General features: G+C 34.7%; 1 protein-coding gene across 6 annotated transcripts in view; it reads right to left on the bottom strand.

The window, feature by feature from the left end:
- The window catches only part of LOC126831174 (uncharacterized), a 112291-nt gene that overhangs the window by 38302 nt on the left and 59053 nt on the right, over positions 1 to 14936 (bottom strand). The window contains exon 1 of one of the 6 annotated variants that reach the window (XM_050561878.2): positions 8966 to 9330. The exons of the other annotated variants lie outside the window; for them this stretch is intronic. Coding sequence (XP_050417835.1) covers positions 8966 to 9044 — 79 coding nt within the window. The 5' untranslated portion in view covers positions 9045 to 9330. Of the gene's footprint in view, positions 1 to 8965; positions 9331 to 14936 lie in introns of those variants that run through there. 6 annotated transcript variants of the gene reach the window in all.

Below are 14936 nucleotides of genomic sequence, written 5' to 3' on the forward strand. Positions count from 1 at the left end.
CTACAGAAAAACGCATGTGGTTAGGAAGGTGTCCTTACTCTTTGTCACATACAATGTGGGATCGCACCATTGATTTACATATATAGAAAACAGGCTTTGATCTACAGCGCGGATACTTGAGATCTATGACCGTGGACAGAAATGAAATATCGTTCTGGAGTCGGCTAACCATCTTAGGGAAAGCAAGGTGGCAACATAACATCTGTAGAATTTTTAACGTCTACTCGACGCAAATTAGGGACTAACATATGTTTCAAATTTATTTCAATTATTCGCTTGCGCGTAGGGGTCTTTAGCAGTGGGAGGAAACTGAGGAGCTCGGAGGAAACCCACGAGGTTGGACAGGCGACCCTACTCCTTATCACGTACAACCACTCCACTTGACTCAATGACAGACCTTTTGATACAACACACAAGCGTTAACCATTCGGTCACCCAACCTCCTAAGTCATCTAAGAGATGAAATAACTAGATGTTTGGCGTTTTGAGGGTGTGCTTGTAAGGGTACTGTGAGTGTTTCTTCAATAAATTACCAACATAAGCCCAACATTTTATATATCGCACCAATAACTCAGATCTCTAGCAAAATGTCAACAATGTTTACGGCTATTTACACGTCCGGTAGCCATCATATACACTAAACATAACTGAACAAATGGTCATTAATGTCTACACGTGCTAATATCTCAAACTGGTCAGATACTTTCAAGATGGCTACCAGATGTTGCCGGCGGGGCAGTGGGCATTTCCGGTCAGTAAGACCCCGAGTTTGTGTGCTTAGACATTCTTAAAATTGTTAATTTGTTACAGACACCGGATATGAAAACTGTGAAATTTCTTCTTAAGGTATACGAACTGAAATTACTCCTGAAAAATCAACCCCTCCAGGCACAAAGGTTGGAAAAAAGACAGGCTAAAACGCGATGTATCAATGATTTCCATTTTCCAAAATAAATACTTGGTACTCAAAATTAATGAATCTCCTAGAGTGTATAATAACTTCATTTGGATCCACAAACCGTAAGAAATGGTGTAACCTATCAGAAGAGTTTATATATGAACGTAACCCAATAACCCATATTCACGGTTCATGAGTTCCATTAACCTTAATCCAAATCTTACTTACACCATAGTACCTCATAGTTACGTTACCATAGTTATAGAGAAAGTCTGCAGAAAGAATGCCACATATTTTAGATTTTGTCAGCTACTAGCAGATGGAAGAAGATTTGTCACACTTGTTTTGCGTTCTTAGAACTCTCCATATCCCCCAATACGCCATTAGTGTTAGCGATATCAAAATTGGAATTTAACTACAAGTATTCGTGTTTATATTTCTGTTCAGTTAATAATTTGAGCTCCGTTAATCAAATGGAAACTAACGCGGGAATACGTACATAACAGATAATAATAACCGATTGTAAAGGGCCAAATTTCTAATCATATAATACAATGGCACCAGTGCCATATTTTTTACATGACAGCAGATTCCATAATATCTCATCTAATGATGTGCGTCGTTCAGTCAATCAATGTAGAAATTGTCCTTTAGTCTCAATCACTCTTTGCACAGATTTTCTCCGTTTCGATCATGACAAATATTCGTCGATTTAAGCTGGCGCAATCGAGACTAATTGTCCGGCTGTCATGCATAATGGTCCACTATTATCTTGTCTTATTTCAAAGATGACGAATTGAGAATTTTACGATAACTATAAGTTACGGATTGAAAAAAAAATGTCGCAGAACAGCAAATAAGAACTGATCTCGGGCTATTTATTATTTTTCTAAAACTAGAAAGGGAAGGTAAAATATGCCAAAACTCTGGAATTGAAAAATGTATACTGTCACCAACATCTGTTTTGTCTAGTGTATTCGATCACTACAGAAGATTCATCTATTTATAAGACGAATGTTCGATATAGGAGAGAATGTCATTGTCTCGCGATAACACTTGAAGAATATTCACCAGTGTTGCATTCTGCTACCAGCAAATTTTGACAAGACCTCAATCTGAAATACGAAACCGTGAGCTACCAAATCGATGAGATGTTAAACGATAAAAGCGTCTCAATACGACAAGTGCAGAGGACAAAGATTGATTTCGCGGACACAAAACAGATATCAAACCGTTTTTCAGATTTCACAAGCCTATGTTGCGAGGACTTTTTGGCACCATTTATCAATATCAACCTGACATGTTAACTTTAAAAATGGGTTTCAAATAATTTAAAGTCGCACAAATGCTAAATTTGTTCACATAAAGGACAGGCGAGCCTTGGTGTAATGGGGTAGTGTTAGCTTGTATCACCTATTTGTTTGACAAAGGTTTCAATGAATGTTTATCTCCTAACAAGCTAGATTAAAGACCTCGCGTGTTTACTTTACAACCCGGAACTTCCCCTCGTCTCCACGACATTCTGCCAAATTAAATTGATTTCTTCTACATATTAGTTCTGTCCAAACAAGTAATACGCCAAACAATGGTAGTATTTATTAAAGAACAACAGCCGATCACAAATATAGCGGATACGCAATATGTACTACTCGTCTAGTTCCGCAAATTTCCATAAAAAGGACGTGTTTAATTATTTCAATGTCGAACATAGAGGAGTTGTTTCCCCTTTGACCACATATTTATGTACCAGAAGATGTGTGCGATAGCCCTGATGCCGTATTTAAATTCATAAAGGGCAAAAGGGCTAATCAATTAGTATATTACTAATAATATAATGAATGTAAAGTATAAAACTACTATAGTTATTGTCACGAGCAATACACTAACTGTGGAAATGACCCCAGTTGACTCCTAGACAATCGATCAACGTGGACGGTTACTAATTAATGATTAGTGGTGATTACATTAATAACGTTGTCCAGATGAAACTTAACAAATCGAGCATGGTTTTGCTAATAGCCCTCTTTCAGTTAATCCCTCGTGGTTTGACATATAAATGGATTGCTACGTTATAAGAGCAACTTGTCTACGATATCACCCTTAGTAGAAGTGGACGTAACGAACGATAAAAACAACTTATGTCTACATCTTTAACATGGGCAGGGGGGGTTGGATGGCTGAATGGTTAGCGTGCGCGCGCTGTACCATAAAGTCTGTCATTGAGTCGACTGGCGTGGTTTCGAATCCCCGGTTGTACGTGACAAGGAGTAGGGTCGCCTGTCCAACCTCGTGGGTTTTCTCCGGGTCCTCCGGTTTCCTCCCACTGCTAAAGACCCCTATGCGCAAGCGAATTATTGAAATAAAATTAAACCATATGTTAGTCCCGAAATGACCTAGTTTGTGTCGAGTGAACGTTAAACCCCATTTCTCTCTCTCTCTCTTAACATGGACACTTTTAACTTGACCCGCGTCTTTAGTGAACTAATATTTTATATCGAATATACTGATTTATGTGATTGATATCTTCGTATCTCTGTCGATTTCATCAAAATTAACCCCAAAACTCGAATCTTGCTCCAACAAATAAAATAGTTGTACAACAGACCTTTTGATATCTTACGCGTAGAATGTTTAACATTTCACGAGGTTACTTACTATTAGCAAAAAAACCGAATCCTTTCATATATACCAACAACAATGATGTGATCAAAAAAAAGTGAACATCGAATAGAACGTCCAATTATAAGCTTGGTAACTTCTGTTTGGCTTAAAATTCCAAGTGATAGCCTTCCGAACTTCCATTAGTCTTAGAAGTGGAATTTATATTATCAATAAGATTCTAAAATTTTCAATAACAAAAACTGCCAATAACTAAATCACCAAGTAAGCCCATTCAGATCTATTTAGATGGTCAACTGCAATTTTTCCGCTTACAAAAGCGTCATTATTGAAGTGAACAGTAACAATTACTATTTACGTTGTAAATAAATTGAATCAATAAAGCAAAGAACCCTCGGTGGAGATCGACACAGTTAGTTTAAAGACTACCAATTCAACCCTTGACCGTACTCAACCAACGGATCACAATAACACAAACCTTTATTATTTGAATGACTGCCATATACACAAACACACTATAACACAAGTTATTTATAATATATCAGCTTAACTTTAGGACTCAAAGAGATTTCGGCCCCTACGTATTTGATTAACTTTATAGGCGGATCGCGTTTCTTTCTTCTTATTGTTAAGTCAGTGTTTTATTACTACAGTGTTGGGCTGACCACATAACATTGTCCACATAGAATTAAATATCTGTATACACTGAATGTACCCCCCTGACAATTGATAATACGTGACTCGGAATAGAATTTAGTCCATATCAACTGCTTCAAGTAAATGAATGCCGATCGCTTGAATGAAGAGGACTCGGGCAAAACACTGTAAGGGAGACAACTCTATAACATCCACAGCTTCCAATCAAGACAAATCTATGAAAGGCTATACGTCGAGTTTAACGTCACGTCAGAACGTTACTTCTCTCATTTCGAGACTAAATTTTTTTTTCTACGGCCACCCGTGTAATGTCAGGGAGGAGAATTTTGCTTGAATAACGGCGTTTTCATATTCCATCTGATCACGCTTATTTTACGTAAAAGTCAATATTTTACGTCCCATCCGAAAGACTAGGCAACACTTTGCTTTTCAGTACACGAAGGTGCTACCCTTGTGAAACCGCAAAACTTATTTTTATAAATATTCTAACGATGGGCTACATGGAAAAGATAATCGACTATTCTCGCCATAAAAGACAAGAGGCAGCTTAGAGTAGTGAATGAACTTTAGTTTAAACTTTTGTTAACTCATGTCAAACTACAACTTGGTTGCACATACTATCTTAATAACACCACAAATGATCAACATTATTTTTCATTTCAATGAAATCATTAACCTATTTCTGTCTGTGAACATACCAATATAGACACAATGTTTACTCTAGTTTCTGGCTGAACAGAAGACATAACAGCTAAGGATATCATTCATACAAATGATATTCACAAATACTAATATGATATCATTTAAATACAATTAACCTACAGTGTCATACACATTCTTGTATATAAACCAACTTAACACAATAGGTAAATCACGACAATGGACCTATATTAAATTTATATAAAGTGTAACTGTATTGTAGTCGGAACAAAGTAAGGTGTGCTTTACATCGACTAGAGTTTAACGTTTTACTTTTCTACACAAGAAAATTTAGAAAATTAAGACGGCCACAAACCCATTTTCCTGCCTTACTGGCCCGCGAGTACAGTAACTAGACAGTTGTCCTATAAGCCTTATTTATGTTACGCGGGGGTGTCCTTCAAACAGGCACGGTGGGGTTTAACGTCCTTTTTTTCTGCAACGACCGGGGTAATGAAGATAGGGACATGGATAATGAATCAAGATTGGAATAAACAATGTTGTGTGTAGTAGGCCAAATATTTCCATGTTTTCAACGGTTTCGCCTACTCTTTGTCGAAATGCATCTACCTGATAAGAAGAGAAACAAATACATTCTACACGCAGAGAACTATCGATTTTGAGAATGGATCACCATATTCACAAATTAACATACAATTCTGTAATGCGGTTCTAATCCGTTTTAGATCTTTCATACACACAAAGACTAAATAAATGTTTTCAATTTTATTAAATGTTATAAGAGCTTGGTAGTTGGTGTTTTCGACTACAACTGTCAATTTAGGAATTAAAATGTCGGCCAACCAGCTTCGTGTTTTATTCTCAAGCGGAGCTAATTGTCAAGAGACAGTGTAAGTTTCGTATGCAGCCAATAAAGATTCAATCTGATAATTTATTGGTCTATAATATATGGTTTTGAATCAACAAATTTTAATGATAAAAGTATTTTTCTAAAAAATAAATTCAAAATAAATCTTGTACTCGATACAGGTGCTATATATAACCATAAAACAAAATTTTTACCTGTGTACATATACATTAATATTCCAAATACGTGGGCTACAAAAACATAACACTTTTAAATCTCCTTAATTTTTACCGTGGGTTGTTCAAATGTTTTATATAGAGTGTAGTCGTGTCCATGAATAACCAAAGCCTCAAGTAAACAGCAATGAAAATTCCATAAATTCCATATGGGACAACTTAGGGGTTGTATTTTTATCTGATCGATATGAAATCGATAAAATATGTTGTTTCTAAGTTGAAATATGCGGTTATAAAGATTTATTAAAGGCCACCTATATGATTAGCAATACAATCTATGGAAATTTCTGGCTTATTTACGTACAGGAAAGAAAGGGGGCGCTCAAAAAAGGACAGCACCAAAGAGATTTCCGAGGTTATAATCCGGATTTAACCACATATACAACATTTGATTTGATATTTGTATATTTTTTTGCAATGTCTATATTCTGTCTTGTCCGCAGGTTTATCTTGTAGATTTTGTTTTGCGTGTAGTGCGGTCCTCCTGAACTTACTATTAAAGATCATACCCGCATGATCCCCGTCTTCATTAGCCCGGTTGGTGCAGGAAAGTAGGACGTTAAACCCCCATTTTAATTCAGTACCAGGATCACGCGGGGATTGTCTAGGGGGTGAAATTATAGAAGGCAAGAGCACGTATATTTCGGTGATGTCACAATCACATCCGACATCTAAATAATTAATTGTAAATTAAAAACGGATAAGTTGCAGTTCGGTTTCGGCAATGTGGAAACTAATAATAAACAATATATTCAGAACGACTATACTTCTCCTTTAAAAACAGTGCAACCAGGGGTAATGGCATTAAAGGTCACACAAGATTTAACCAGGGGGAGTAGTATTATGAATCATTTATGATCTAACCAGGGAAGGGTTTATGAATTACCCAAAGAAACGGAAAGTGCTTTCTGGATCAAACAAGATCTAATTTGGAAAGTGATATTACAAGTCGCACATGAACTAACCCAGGGTAGTGACTGTATGGATCCAACGGGCTTTAACCTCAGTGACATTACGGATCCAACAGGACTTAACCAGGGTAGTGACAATTTGGATCAAACAGGACTTAACCAGGGTTCTGGATTACACAAAATGTAACCGGAGTTATGGCATAAACAAGGGACAGTTATAATTTAACCACGGTCGTGGTATTATAATTCGCAAATGATGTAAAGGGTGTAGTGAAATTATAATGGATTCAACCGAGGCAGTGTCATCATATAATCAGACATGATTGAACCTGTCATTACGATTCACTAATGATTTCAACTGAGCATGAAGGGTCACACAGTTTCAAACATCTGACTTGCAATTCTTGTAAAGTGACTGTCCGATGGCCGAACATAAATGGAATTCAATTTCAATCTAGAACTAAATATCAAATACCTAAGACACATTGTACTATAAATGATAGAAACCAGACGTCCTTCATATTAAGAGTAATTGTTCTTGATTGATTGGAAGCTTTAACGTGCTTGTGTTAGAAGAAGTACCCGTCATGTCAATAAACTGTCAATATTAGATATGTTTATTATATTAATAGGACTTATTGACCATATAATCACTTTTATACCATATAATAATAACAATCTTGACACTATTTGACACCCAACGATTTAATTAGGAGTTAGTCAGGGCTACGTATTAGCCCACACGTCTTTCAGTTTAACTAGTACTTATATCTTTTGGTTCAAACAATCATATAAGTATATTAATGGATAGATGACTCAACATATTACCAATGGGCGTCGCTGTCAATGGGTGAGTGGGGTGGGGCGAGGCGAAATACAAACCCACCCAAACCCCGATCCCTCTAAATTACATCACTGTAGCCCATTAGCCATTATTTTTGGAGTAATATACCACATTTTTCCAACTTCATTTTCTAATCGGGTCACTGGTTTCCTGGTTTAAATAATTATTGAACAAAATTTTGGATATTTAATTCAATATATTTATCATAATATGACACACCACAGGAAAAACAACTCTTTTTTGAATTGGACTACTTATAGACATATACAGGATTACTTAACTAAACACAGCCTTATCTTAGAATTGCCAACAAGAGGGACACTATCAAACACTTCAATTGAATAATCACACATACGTGTATAAAATAAAGCTAATAAAGACAGTATGAAAGAATAATATTCTAAGAATGTAGTTAAGAATACAGTTGAAGTCCTCGATCGTCAGGAATAACACAGATAATTATTTTGTTGACGAATTTTATCACGATCTCATTTAAAAAACATGTTTTCTATGCATTCAGATTTCTTGATAAACTGGTCCAGTATTAAAACATGTAAGTTTCTTTATACTATGGATGGTATATTAGAAGTAATAAGAAGTATAATTCATTATGCCTTGAATTTATATCAGATATTGGCTAAAAGTTTCTTTATGGTTTTTGAAGACACTTCCAATAACTAACATGTTTGTGTTTATGAGTAGAATTAAGTTCAATGGTTCACATCCACCCCCGTGTAATAAATACTCACGACGTACATGAAGTTACTCCTTGAGCTAATATCAAATACAGGTTATCATTTCAATATCTATTCCTGTATATTATGTGTTTTGATCGATATGTCTGCCTTTTTTAATATTATACTTCATTCAGCCAATACAATGTATAAGATCATTCATAATATAATATACCTTCAATTAGTACCTTAGCCGAAGTGGAGGTCTTAATGCTATTTAAATCGAAGTGTAATATATTCAATTTATGAATGGCTAGCTATTTGAATGAAACTTGTTTCAATTTCCTTAAGTTCGGCGACCCATTCGTGTTACAATAAATGCGGACATAAAATTCTTTCTTGGACCTGAATTACCCTTTAAAACTAATAAAGACAGGCATATCATATTGAGGTAAACGTTATCGAGGAAAATGTTATCGAGAGTACTTTAAGCTTAACGTGGGCGGGCTTTATAGTTTAGGTCGATGATTATTCAATTCAAGTATGGTTTAATACAATAATGTAAAGGAAAAGAAAACGATTAAATCAATTGATTATCGATTAATAATAATAAACATACCAGAATTTGATGGAATGGTATCTAACAGATTATACCAACTCGTGTCGTGAATATTGTCTTTTTTCTGTTGTGCTACCATTTCAAGTCCATGTACACAATTGGGTTATAATATACATTTAATTCTGACCTAGATCAAAACGTCACCCATAAAATTATTGGTTGATAATGTGTGGGCATGCATACTCCATGCACAAGGACATTCCTTGGGTGAAATCGAGTATAACACATATAACTTCAAGTGTTTTCTTCAATCAGTCGATATTCAGCCTCGAGCAGTCTTCTTGACGATGTTCACCACCTTACTTCACTTGTCGTCTGCAAACCTTGTAAAATGAACACTGCTTACTTACACACACATCAACAGCTCGACCTTAGTCGCCTCAAAAACTGATGACGTAATAATCAGGTGTGTACACTCTGATGTCGAACTAAACAGTTGATTTTGAATGAGATAATGTAAATATATAATATTGACAAAAGTGACTGCCAAGGATGTACAAATGGCTACCATGACAACGTGTAGGTCTTCTGGGTATATACATCAATGAAACAGGTATATTAATTATATTATATTAAATATTTCTCGCACCTGGCATGGTAACATATGACTTTTGATGTGAATAGTATACAAACAACCTGAATAGGTGCTATGATTTATACCGCTTAATGTTGTCAGATTTACAAAGAACGACCACTCTCTTTGGGAAAAAAAAAAAGTTTTTTTTACAATAAGCTAGATGTATCACTTTACGAATATGAAATGAAATGGGGTTTAAAGGGACAATAACACTCTTGCTGGCTTGACAGCTTCAGAAAATAAAAAATAGCCTTATTCTAAGTACTAGATGTGTAAGTGTCCTACCTGTTGTGTAAATTATCCATTAAATCCTATTTTACTTGTCCAGAGGGTTCAAAAATATTTTTAAATCCAAGTCACATTTGAAAAGCTTTACGTCAGGCTTTTCAAATCATTTAGTTAAATTTTTCCAATTTTTTAAATTAGGTGTCTTAAGATCAAATTTGTATCATCAATTAATTGGAATATTGTAAAATAGTGCCATTTGTTGACCAGAATAAAGATTGGGACATATTATTCAGTTACAACAAGAGTGGTATTGAGCCTTTAATGTCCTACTGCTCTGTTCCGACTGGGCTAATGAAGATGGTCATCCGAACAACTATACGTTGTCCCTTGTCAGGCCGTCCGTCCTGCACCACTGACAAGGGGGACCACGTCGCATCACTTAACCATGGACATTATAAGGGTACAGGGCCCTGTTTCTCGAAATCTTAACTAAAGATAAAATCCAAATTTTAGTAAATACTTTCATTTTGATTGGCAAAGCACTAAAATCAATCTAATATTATCTAATAAAATTACTAAAATTTGGATTTTATCTTTGTTAAAATTTCGTGAAACTGACCCCTGAACTCTCGACAGAATATCCCAGGTTCGAATCCCGGCGTGAGTGGAGAAGAATTTTGGGAGTGTTATACATCTCGCCATGTATAGGTATATAAAGTTTAAAATGGGTCCTTATTTGAGATACCTTTCCACTGACACTGGCAAAAAAAACCCCAAAGGTTGTGTATAATCTTTCACTATTAAAAATATATCAAATTAGATAAGCTACAATACTATTTACATCCTGATAAAATAGAAAAAAAAACGTTTAAAACATCAAGATAAAGTAAACGAGTGAACAATGTAATAGCAGTATAATCAATAATAATATAGAGCTATATGTCTTAATACGTATCAAGTTAAGCTTATTACACAAGAATGTATAATTTTCTAGTTAAAACATCAAAGATAAAGTGGTAATAGTGTGTCATAATATGTCATTAAAGAAAACCTCGTGTCAAATGGTGCCCTATCTGCCAGTATACATATAACAAAGATCTGACAAATTATGACAATAGGAAGTTTATTTGATCGAAAAGTAAAATCATCAATTTAGAAACAACGTGGTATAAGGGAGAAAAAATTAAATTGATTGTTTAAATAAAACACAAATAAAGTTTAAACGAGTTATTGAGTAGGTTAAATAATCTCTTGATGTAAGAGGGTACAAATCAAATATGTTTCAAACACTTACAGATGCATAAAGATGGCACGTTAAAATGGGTATAACTTATGTTCGGATTGATGCATTGGAATGATATTTGTATGGGTACCTTTGGTTTTATATCTACCATTTATGTTGGCACGTGGCCCTTTAACCAACTCTTCAAAATTGAAATCAAAGCAAGTTTTAAAGGTGATTGTCCACGTATTAAGATATTCTAACACAGATATAAAGATAATGATGGGAGCTACTGGAATCAACTTTATAAAACTTTCTAGACGTATCCGCCCAAATGCTACACTAAATTAAAGATTGTGTTCGTGGCGTCACTTGGAAGGAATAGTAACACAATTGATATCAACACATAAAAATAAAATGGTCCATTTACTAAAAACAATACCATTAATTTTTATCTTGGGAATGCCAGGTTGACAACACCACTGTAATATTCTTTAATTAAGTGCAACACTTGCATAGTGACACAAAAACAAAGCTTCTAGCAAATGGATGATGTAGGCAAAAAATAAGTGCATCCGTTCCAATAGTATTACAGTCTAGAAGGAGATAATAATAACCAAATAAATTAGCCTATAAGGAGGCAAACCGTTTTTACCGTTAGGTAAATTTATAAACGCCATCCATGTGTACATTTAGACCCACCTTCCAGAATATGCGTATAGATGGTATGATGCGAATGTTTTATGCTCGGTTATCCATAATATCTTGAAATGTTTTTGTGGAGTGTCCCATGTGCGTGGTGGATCAATGTTTAGCTAGGGTTTGGGTTGGGGTTAGGGTTAGGGTCTTGTAAACTGACTTCTATAACAAAACCCTTTATATCTCAATGATGGAGGTTATAAATTTACCGAACGATAAAAACGGGTTGCCGTTTGCCTCTGGATACGCCGATTTGTTTCATTATTATTATTCCCTTCTAAGCAGTAATACTATTGGAACGGGTGAAAATAAATAGATATCTACTTCCACATTTTTAACGATCACCCTTTATTCACACTTCCCCTAAATTACATCTCATTACTGACGGATTTCTATTTTTACGATAAACACTAATTCAAAATACATTCAAATCAATAAGCAAATTGTCAGTTGTATTGGATGGTGTTGTGTCGAGTTGTAGGGTCGAACATCAAGGTCCATACTTAAGTGGGGAAATGATGATCTAACAAATTACAACTTTATTAATTAAAGATGAACATGTACACAGGAAGGTCAACGGTTAAGCATACGTTTGCAAACTAGGGAAATGATGTAAATCATGTTTGACAGGTCATCATGACTCGTTTCCTCCCTTGTCATCAAAACATTTTATCAGCTGTGTAATCTACACCCTTAAACTCTTTCATAGCATTAACAATTTTCTATCTCTGTTATTGAATGATCGGAGCCCATAGGGCCATAACTCAAGATTTAATCAAAATTGTGACTCGATCGTATGCATACAACAGAATGACTTAAACACACTGTTGATTAATGTGCCGTCAAGTTAAGCGGGATTATAGAAGCTGGCGATATACTAGCCTAAGTTAGTCGCCTGAACGCGAAGGTGGGGCAATAAACCAGGGTTTTCTTTTAAAAAAAAAAACCACAACAATAAAAAACACTCCACCTATCTTCGGGAAAGCCTATCTTGGCCGTCTGAACAGATTGGAAATTTGGATACAACCGTTAACAGTGACTGTTAAGCTGGTTTCGGTACGTGGGGGGAGGGGGGAGAAAGTAAGAGATCCATACAAATGTTTCGAAATGCCCGTCGGATATTTATCGCCTGGTATAATTCAGTGGTTGCAAACATAAGGAAAGTCATGATTTAATATACTATGATTAGTGGAATATTTATCAAGAATAAATTGCAAACTATTGATATTAGATGCAAATACATATTTACAAACGAACATATCACCCCATTTTAATGAGTTCATACCAGCATATCAATGGCTTCATAAATTTAACATTTAATAACTACGGGCACTAATCAATACTATACATATATACTAGTATACATATTTAATGATTTTATAAAACCATTACATTATTACCATATATATTATCTATAATAATGACTCTCTTTATGTTAACATGGTAATAAAGGGGGATTTCAAAATTTCTAATAATAAAATACACAATCGAAACTTTCTGTCAAAGTATTCATAATAAAGATACAGGATATTATTGATGAATATACCTTGATTTATGTAAAGATTGATCAATATTCTCAATATCATCATGTGTTGTTTTGTTTTGGGGAACTTTTTTTTAATACAAAACTTGACAATATCTTAAAGACCAACGCCTCTTTCATTTGGTTGTCATCTCACAAAATATATTACTCATAAAACGCAATCAATTTTGATTTGACCCAAATAAAAGAGGTTGTACACTTTTAATTATTTTTGCAATGATTGATTTATCCTGGTCAAATATCTCACACCACCCCCACCCGGACAAATACATAATAGAAAGGTAAATTTATTCAAATTAATAAAGTCCGATAGCAAATTCAACATGGTGTAATAGCTCCCCTGTCAATTTGATTGACATGTATAATGTAAATTACGCCAAAGACATGGGTATACGTTTTACAGGTACGATATGTTTTTATACAGGTCGTGGAGTATATATACTGAAAATGACTGATGCATGACAAGACATTGTTATAGATAAAAGAACAGAAACAAAACCAGTCTTGTATTATTAATAGCATACAACAAAACAATATTTGTGCTTGATTTCCTGTTAATTAAATAACGAAGCAGGAACACATTAACAGATCTAACAGAATTGACAATGCAACGGGGTAGAATGTAGACACGGTTTGCCAAGGAACCTTGCTTTTGGCTTGGATTTAGAAACGGAACCCATAATCACCTACTTAAAGTCTGCAACGAATATGACGTCAGCTCCGAAATTGGCAAGTATATCAGTGAGTCTAAAACTGGTTTTATCAACTATGTCTCGCGATTCAGAAAATATTTTTGTGTGTGAATTTAAACTCAAAACTGACTTGCAAAGTTGTATTGAATTCAACTATTGAAAACGTCACTTATTGTGTAAGCTGTCAAAGAAAAAATAATCCGTTTTTTTGGTTCTTATGAACACACTACTTAAATATCGTTATTAAATACCAAAATGGAAGCTAATGGTAAGTTTTTATTTACCATAGATAAATAGTTTAAGAACAAAACACCTCTTTATATCTGTTTGACGGTTATCACAGTATAGCTCAGTGGGGCATAAGGATGTGATTTTTTATACAATAAATACGTTTTTTACCCAAAGTTTTCGTTCAGTTTTTAAATATTTATAAAAAAAAACAGTCATTTTAGCAAAGCATGTAATCCAGTTAAATCGACGAATTGTTTTTTTAGTTAAAATGTAGAGGGGTACTTAGTATTTAAAACGCAAACTGAACCAAAGTTAAACAAGCTAAGTACTTTTATCTAATCCAAATACTATAATAGGATTAACTTTGTCCTCATATGTACATGCTATAGAGAATGAAACACATACAAATGTATTTTTTTGATTGATAAAAAATATTATCATTTAATCTTAATCTTCATTAGAAGCTTATAATGAAATGAAATGGGGTTTAACTTCCCACATTACTGCACCAACTGGGTTAATGAAGACGGGGCATGCGCCACGCAGTGCACCATGAGGCAAATTTTTCCCAGACAGCGCCGCAACGGCCTACTGTTTTATCGAATTCCAACTGTCAAGTCTTCTTGGTTTTTCATCCCATCGGAGCGTCTACATTACAAGTTTAACCAAAAGCTCAAAATTCAAGAGAAATAAGTCGAAACCACGAAGAGACCAAGATAAAACTAAGTTCATAAAGGACGTTCAAATATATAAGGCAATAGCACAATACCATTGAGGAA

Source organism: Patella vulgata, chromosome 8 (assembly GCF_932274485.2).
Source record: "Patella vulgata chromosome 8, xgPatVulg1.2, whole genome shotgun sequence".
NCBI classification, from domain to species: domain Eukaryota; kingdom Metazoa; phylum Mollusca; class Gastropoda; family Patellidae; genus Patella; species Patella vulgata.